Here is a 7,867-nt window from a genome sequence, read left to right on the forward strand (position 1 = left end):
GAAGCTCCTGAACTTGCAAGAAAATCCATGGCTGTTGCAGAGGAAAACAGACTAGAGTTGGAAAATGGAGAATATAAGCATGACAAAAACTCAAGTAAACCTTGTGAAGAAATGGTCAAAGAATCAGACACCGAAGACCCCGGTGCATTTCAATTGGAATCCATAGCTGTGGATCAGAAGGATGCAGTTAATCCTTCAAGTCATGAAGTAAAGATTTCTCATATCAACAACCAAAATTGGGTTTCTGAGGACAATTTGAAAGATTCAGAAGCCAACGCATTTATTAGTTCGCAACTCGGGATCATTCCATCAGAGTCAAATATTGCAGATTGCAGCCACAAGGAAGAGTCGTCAAAAGAAAAAAGAATTGTTGGAGAGGAGAATATGGAGAGTTTATATGCCATTGAGATTGACACAGAAGAAACAAAAACTGGAGAAGAAGACTCACTTCCAGTTGATAATCAGCAGGAATCAGTATTGAAGTCCGAGATTGTTCCAAGCGAAAACGAGTCAATCCAAGAACCAAAGAAAGATAGTTATGGTGAGTTCCTTACTGCCCAAGCTTCCACTTTTGACTCTACAAACTTGATTGCAGAGATAATAGTATCCATGAATGAGATGGCAGTTGAAAATTCTAAGCAAGATGTTAAGGAATGCATTGAAAAATCTAAGATTTCATCGAAAAGCGAAACGTCTGCATCTGCAAGAGAAAGTGTGGAAAGGCTCAGCATGGGAAGCATGGAAAGGTTCAGCACTGATTCTGAGCATGATAACACGAGCGTTCAATATGACCAGATGAGGAAATCTCCGAGCTTCAGCCTCGATCTTCAAAATGAAGCCAAAAACGACGAATCTGATCGAACCCCATTACTATATCAGGACAAGGCTGAAATCCAGAGCTCACCAAGCCAAGATGAGATCAGTCTTGGAACCCCTTTGACAGTCAATGGATATAGTACTCAAGACCAAGCAATGCCACTTGAAGAGAAAGTTGTCACATTGGAAAGAAGTGATTCAGATAAGTCGAAATCTCCATTTCTCGGATTCCTTAAAGAAGAAGAAGAAGCTCATATTGTTGTCACACCACAGAAACAAAAGGAAACAAAGGATTTGTGGAGATCTTCATCAACAAAAAAAGCCACTTCTTCAGCTTCAACAAAAGGCAAAGAGAAGCGCAAGGCAAGGTCATATCTCTTTGGAAACTGCATGTGTTGTGCTACTGTGATTAATTAGCTAATTAAGGGTCTTTTGTGAAAGTTTTCTGTTACATTTTTTTGATCTGTTTCACTTGGATTCCTAATGGAGATTTTCTGGAAAATGGACTTTTGGTGAGAGACAAGAGTTATTTGCTTCTTTTTTATTTTTTATTCTTTCCCATTCACCTCTATTTCTATGCTTATTGGTCCTAAATTCTCGAAAGTTACCCCAGTTGTGACTCTTTCTAGTTTTCATTTGTTTATTTGATTGGGAGACTTTGTAAGGTTTGGAGGAAATTTGTATTTATATAGGTAGCTTTTTTGCTACCTTTTGAATGTAATACTTGTCCATGTTTACCCTTACCATAATGATATTACTGAAAAATTCCATCCAAAGAAGCAAAGATTCATTTCATCATCAAGCTTAACTCAAAAAACTAAATTTTATTTTAGATGGGTATCAGTCAAATTGCTTTTACTCCATAAAAAGTGTTGAGATAAGATGGTTTTGAATTTAAGGTAAAAAAAAAAAAAAAGAGGCATGAAAGCTCTTCATCACTAAACAAATGCACATAGTTTGGAGCTATTTGGATCAACAAGAACTGAAAAGTTAATAGGCTTGTAATCACATGCATTATGATCCCTATAGTTTTTTAATTTACCCACAAATATACAACTGTAAATTACTAATAATTCTTGCTTCGTTTAAGTCCCACCTAAATTTACTTAACAATATATATAAACCGTCCATGATGATGCCCATTCACTGCTATCTACTACAAATCATTGTGTACTATTGCACATGTAGAAAGCAATGCTGTCCACTTCTCAAGATAGAATTTTCACACTGTTTTCCATGTATCTAAGGGAGGCAACATGAGATGTAAAGTAGATTCTTTAGACTTTACCTTAGAAGTTTTTGTTAGTAACCAATGCTTTTTAGGAGAATTTGTAACTAACATGGTGGTATCATAAACGGTGATCTTGAGTTTGAATCTTTGTAATTATAATGAGTTTGAATCCTTGTAATTATAATTTATAAATTCTTCGTATGCGCTTATTCTTTCTCTTGATAGGCTCATATTGTTGGTTATTGATTCATTTTGTGATAAAATAGATAACCAACAATTTAGATTTGTTTAGGAAAATTTGAGGATAAGTTACGCGCGTGCACAGAAAGAAACAATAGCCAACGACAAATTATAAGAACTCTAAAAATAATGATTACAAGTGAGAATCATGAATGAGAAGAGGCACTTCATAATTTAATTTATTAGAGGTTTCAAACATAGAACACATGTTTCCACAATCTTTAATTTGAAACCTTCACACAAATTATGTAAATGTTAGTGTTGAGACTCAGAAATTATAATAAATGGCACATTTTTAAAACTAAAATAAGTAAATAGAAAATTTTAAAATATTTGCAATAAATCGTTTTAAAAAATTATCTAGTAATTTTTTTATTTACTATTGAGTTTATATAGTAAGATTTTTTATCACGTAAATTTTTTTTAATATCTGAATTTTCGTGATAAATTTTTTTTACCACTTAAATAATTAATTTATTATTATTTATTTTAAATAATTTTAAAATTTAAAATTTATTGTAATTATTAATATGTTATTTATTTCATTCTCTCGTCAGAGACTAGAGGCGACAAAGCTATTAAGGCCCATTAAAGCTTAAGGTACGTGATTCCTTAAATCCATATGGCCTCTTCTGTTCTTAAAGCCATGAATCCAAAATCTCAGTTAAAATTATTGGTCCATGGCCGAAACCCCACTTAGATGTTTGAGAAAAATGTAAAACTATTTCTTCCAAAATTTTTGTAAAATTATCACCAAAGTTTCTGCAGTAAACTTGTTTTTCTTAACTAGGAAGGTTTCTGAACACTTAAAAAAAAAAAAAAAAAAAAAAAAAAAAGGGGTACCATCTGTGTTAAATCACCATCACTCATAGAATGTGGATCCTATATGTGAGCCATATACAGTAGGACCCACCTTCTATTAGTTGGCGGTGTTCGAGACTCCCGGTGTCTTATAACATTCTTTTTCATCTTTTTCTTCTCACCCTTTTAAAATTCACATACTTTATGCAAAAATAATTTTGTTTCTTTTTCTTTTTTAAAGCGCTTATGCACATTTTTAAACATCACTACACTTTCGTATCAAAATAAAATCGTCTGTCAAGTGGTTGTATTTCAATGACAACACATTACAAAGAAAACTTTGGCGTAAATACTAACCAAACTTAGCATTGAAGCAATGATTCCAACAAAATTGATGGGAAGGAAAATAAGATTTAAAAACACAACCAAGGCACAAAGGGAGACAGACGGAGACTAGTTCCACAGTCTTGGCTTGTTTTTTCCACAAACCAAATGACAACACAATAGTTCCACACGGTTCAAGGACGGTCTTGGATTTGAACTTTTGTGCACATTTCTAAAGAAAATAATGTGAAACGGACAGCTGAATCTTATTAACTTTTTGGTTATACTCCACTGCCCTAAAACTAAAGTTGGTGTGAAAGAAAGGGTCAATTTGAGATGTACACTTTTCCAAAAGGCTACTCCTAAAAATCCTGTAAAGTATTGGGACAAAATTTCCAACCAATTTGTGGTGCTTGGTCAAAGTTTGAGACCCAAATGTTGCAGAAGCTTCAACTCAGATTGCATCCATATGAGTTGGGGGATAATGTAAACAATTTGGATTTATTTATTTATTATTATGGAGTATTTGGCACATCTACCCATTGAACTGTTAGCGATTGGAAGATTTAACTCTAATATTATTCCCGAAATTTAACAAAGTATTATGGAATATCTCATAATCGAAAACGGTTATTAAAATTTAGACAGAAACACTCTTATATATGTTACACGAGCTCGTTTAAAGAAAGAGACCAAAATTTCATATAATAATTTGGTCACGTTCTTTCACTTAATAATTTGGTCACGTTATTTCACTTGCATGGTTACGTTGTTTTTTTTTTCTTTTTTTTTTATTGGAGTACGTTTTGTCTAAAACTTAACCTTATGTATCCATATGGTCCATATGGGGGGGGGGGGCACTTTGCAATATTTATTAAATTCATGTATAATTTATCACGATTTATATTAGAGAATAATTTGTCAATTAAGTCAACATTCAGGAGACAAAAGTGTCAAAAATCATAAATATTAAATTTACTAAATGGAATTGCAAATGTTATTTTCCAACAGAAGGACACGAACTATATTGAATAGAAATCAAAAGAATACAATATGGAACAATTTGAACAAATCAAACTCTAGTTTTTCAAGTCATTCTAATGCTTATGGTCATATTTGACATCAATGGGCTACTACTACAACAACAACATCAAGACAAGGAAGATTAACACTTATTTTAAGGTAAAATAAAATGGGGTGGAGAAATTGAATGAATTTTTTTTATTAAGATATTTTTTTCATCAACCAAGGTGAGTAGATTTCTATCCAATGGTCATCATCATCTTGACAAATTCATCATAATTCACTTGACCATCACCGTCTAAATCGGCCTCTCGGATCATCTGTTCCACTTCTTCATCTGTTAATTTCTCCCCAAGATTGATCATGACATGCCTCAGCTGCAAAAGGAAAATAAAATTTTATTTTATTTTATTTTTCTAGATTCCATTTTTTGGTACATAATAAAAGTCAGTATGTGAAAACAAGGAAATCATTAGTCTAATCAAAGAATGGCTTATATACATTGCATGAGGAATAGGTACAGAGGATCATGGTAGAGATACTTTAACTAAAACTAATATAAACTAAGGTTAAAACATGTGAATTACCCTTATTAAAACTTGGGAAAAAAAAAAAAAGAAAGTTTCACGATTATCCATAAAAAAAAGGTTAAAAAATCTCTAATCTTTAGTTTCTCTGCCCCAATTTGCTGGCAAACCCCAGCAATAGTAGATAAACTTGAATCTCTCTGCACAGCTAAAGATCACCAAACACCAACACTCTTGTTGGCTGTAATACATCTTCTCAAGATTGTTTATATATAAATATATATATATGTATGTATATGTAGGGCCCGTTTAGTTCACTGATTCAAGTTTTTAATTCAAGTTGAGATGTGATTTTATGTGAGTGCTTTTTACTGTAGCAAAAAAGTTAGATGTGATTGTTTCTGAGAGCTTTTTACTGCAGTAAAATTTGAATTCTAAACTCGAATCAGCGAAATAAACGGGACCGTAAATTACTGTATAGGTGAGTGTTTTTTTTTTTCCTTGGGCTCTGTAAACTATTGATTAGCAAAAATACGAGTTCTGAAAGTAATTTTATTTTTTTATACATATAAATCTCTTTTGTCAAAGTCATCTTTATAGAATGAAAATGACATCATTGGTAACATCCTGTCTTTTGCACACACATTCATATATATTCACACACACAAACACATAACAGAAAAGCTTTAAGCTTTTTACTTTTTTAATCTATGATATGAGATTTTGTCAACTGGTCTACTTTGGTATTTTTCACATACACAAGCTAAGAGAGGATTTGTTTTTTCTTTTTTTCTTTTTTACCTCATTAGCAGAAATATATCCATTCTGGTCCTTGTCAAACACTTTGAAAGCCTCTCTAAGTTCCTCCTCGGCATCAGTTTCCTGCAACATATAATTAGCACATTAAATCATGAGTTAAATATTTGTTCAATTAAGCTACATATTAACTAGTTATAATTACATTCCAGTTGCACCGTGCACATTAATAGTATTATATGTGTCTCATACATGTTTCTATCATTTTTAACATAACATCATCAAAATAGATCTTTCTTTCCTTTCTCTCTATTTTTTTTCATTGCTAGAAAATATGTAATTTAATTTATAATAATCAAATTATTATCATGGTAGTGCTTAATTATTGTAAAAATGCAACAAAAAAAAAAGAAATTGAAATCCAGAATATTATACCTTCATTTTGTTTGCCATTAAGCTCAAGAACTCTGCAAATTCTATTGTCCCATTTCCATCAGAGTCAACTTCACTTATCATGTCTTGAAGCTCTTCCTCAGTTGGGTTTTGATCCAATGACCTTATAACCGTTGCCAATTCTTCAATAGTAATGCAACCTACAAAATTAAAGCATTCATAATAAATATATACATATATACATACATATATAAATATACGTGTGCGTGTGCGTGTAATGTGTGCATATTGCAACTTTCTCAGACATTTTCTAAGTTTGTTTTGATCCAAATCTGAGTACTAACTAATATTACTAGCCATTATTCAAGGAGATATATACACATATAAAGACATACATATATACATATTTTAGTATATATATATACATACGCGCACGCATACACACAGAAAACACAAAGAAAGAAACACATACGCAATAATACTAACCAAGAATTGAGGAGATAGCAGGAAACTCACCATCTCCATCCTTGTCAAACAGACAAAATGCTTCTTTAAACTCAACAATCTGTTCCTCACTAAGCACATCTGCCATGTCGTTTCCTTTAGAGACCTCAAAGAAGTGTAGTCTTTTTTTAGAGAGAGAGACAAGGAGAGAGAAAGAGTAAGCACGACTAGAGAGAGAGAGAGAGAGAGAGAGAGAGAGAGAGAGAGAGAGAGAGAAGGGTGTATGGTGAATGTTGAGTATAGCTCAATCTTAGCTGGGTTTATGTAGAACCTCAATATGGCAACGCATAGCACATTTCTAAATTTTTCATGACTTCTAATTCAATAAAAAAAACAAGAAATTAATATGAGTCAAATTAAACTTATGACTGGACTTTGGTGTTATAGTCATGGCTTTTATTGGAAAAAAAAAGAATCATAAGACTCTTGGGGGTATTACTTTTTAGTTTCAACATGGACTTTTAATTTGATGGGACCAAAAAGGTTAGTAATAAATAATAATGTTACAAACCAAAGTTTAATCTGTTTCTTCTCTTATGCAAAAAATGTAAGCATACATTATTTTTATATATTTGAATAAGAAATTGACAGCTGTGAGTGTTTTATGTTTATGAGACAAAGAGCATTCAAAGAGTGATAATATGAGAAGGAGAGGGCATGGGGAGATGTGTATTTTGTTCCCAAAATTTTCAACCCCAAAAAGCACGCTGCGTTGCTTGCACGAGAAGAGAGGCATTTCCACTAATTTAACTTAAATTTAATTTTGACACCAAAAAATTGCAATTTCTCTCAACGCGCGTCATTAGTGATGATGCGTGCGGGCATTACATATAGATATGATATTTGTATAAATATCTAATATCTATAATGTTAGGGGCACCGGTGGGAATGCTAAGAATATATAAGATTTATACATGCGACTCACTTTCTATTAATTGTAATTTTTTGCAAAACACAAAATGGCTTTGTAGTTGGTTGGTTATAAAAGATCACACGGTACAAGTATAATACGACCAGTCATTTTCTAATTGTACAATCTGGACTATTGAAATTTGAATTGTTTTTTGTGAGGTGAAATTCAATAAATATATATATATATATATATATGTTTCACAGTACCAATATTTTGATTCCCAAATTTTGGAACAATCCAAATTTCAAGTTCATGAGATTTTTCTTCTTCTTTATTTATTTATTTATTTTTATTATTTTGCGCATAGCGCGTTTTAGATGATGGGATTAGTCTAATGGC

The 7,867-nt window shown here is 32.1% G+C and overlaps 1 protein-coding gene across 3 annotated transcripts; it reads right to left on the reverse strand.

Moving 5' to 3' along the window:
- Window positions 1-4,499: 4,499 nt before the first annotated feature.
- LOC21396521 (calmodulin-like protein 11) lies at window positions 4,500-6,797 on the reverse strand. Of its 3 annotated transcripts, none has more exons than XM_024173064.1 (4): window positions 6,628-6,797; window positions 6,154-6,293; window positions 5,764-5,844; window positions 4,500-4,812 (listed from the first exon to the last, which is right to left on the reverse strand). In XM_024173064.1, exons 1-4 carry the CDS (start codon window positions 6,701-6,703, stop codon window positions 4,675-4,677), a joined length of 435 nt encoding a protein of 144 aa, XP_024028832.1. In that variant the 5' UTR covers window positions 6,704-6,797; the 3' UTR covers window positions 4,500-4,674. The 3 variants fall into 3 exon arrangements, with proteins under 3 accessions (XP_024028832.1, XP_024028831.1, XP_010107731.1); XM_024173063.1 differs by having other exon boundaries at window positions 6,154-6,311; XM_010109429.2 differs by having other exon boundaries at window positions 6,154-6,311; window positions 6,598-6,797.
- Between the last annotated feature and the right edge of the window lie 1,070 nt (window positions 6,798-7,867).

This window comes from Morus notabilis, unplaced genomic scaffold (assembly GCF_000414095.1).
Source record: "Morus notabilis unplaced genomic scaffold, ASM41409v2 Scaffold1383, whole genome shotgun sequence".
In the NCBI taxonomy this organism is placed as follows: Eukaryota; Viridiplantae; Streptophyta; class Magnoliopsida; order Rosales; family Moraceae; genus Morus; species Morus notabilis.

What these genes read in the sequence shown, in the direction of transcription:
- LOC21396521 (XM_010109429.2), bottom strand. Translation starts at nt 6,703, where the DNA reads ATGGCAGATGTGCTTAGTGAGGAACAGATTGTTGAGTTTAAAGAAGCA. An exon ending in TGCTATCTCCTCAATTCTTG is followed by an intron (nt 6,312 to 6,597) that starts GTTAGTATTATT and finishes TTAATTTTGTAG; the next exon opens with GTTGCATTACTATTGAAGAA. An exon ending in TAATGGCAAACAAAATGAAG is followed by an intron (nt 5,845 to 6,153) that starts GTATAATATTCT and finishes TATATGTTGCAG; the next exon opens with GAAACTGATGCCGAGGAGGA.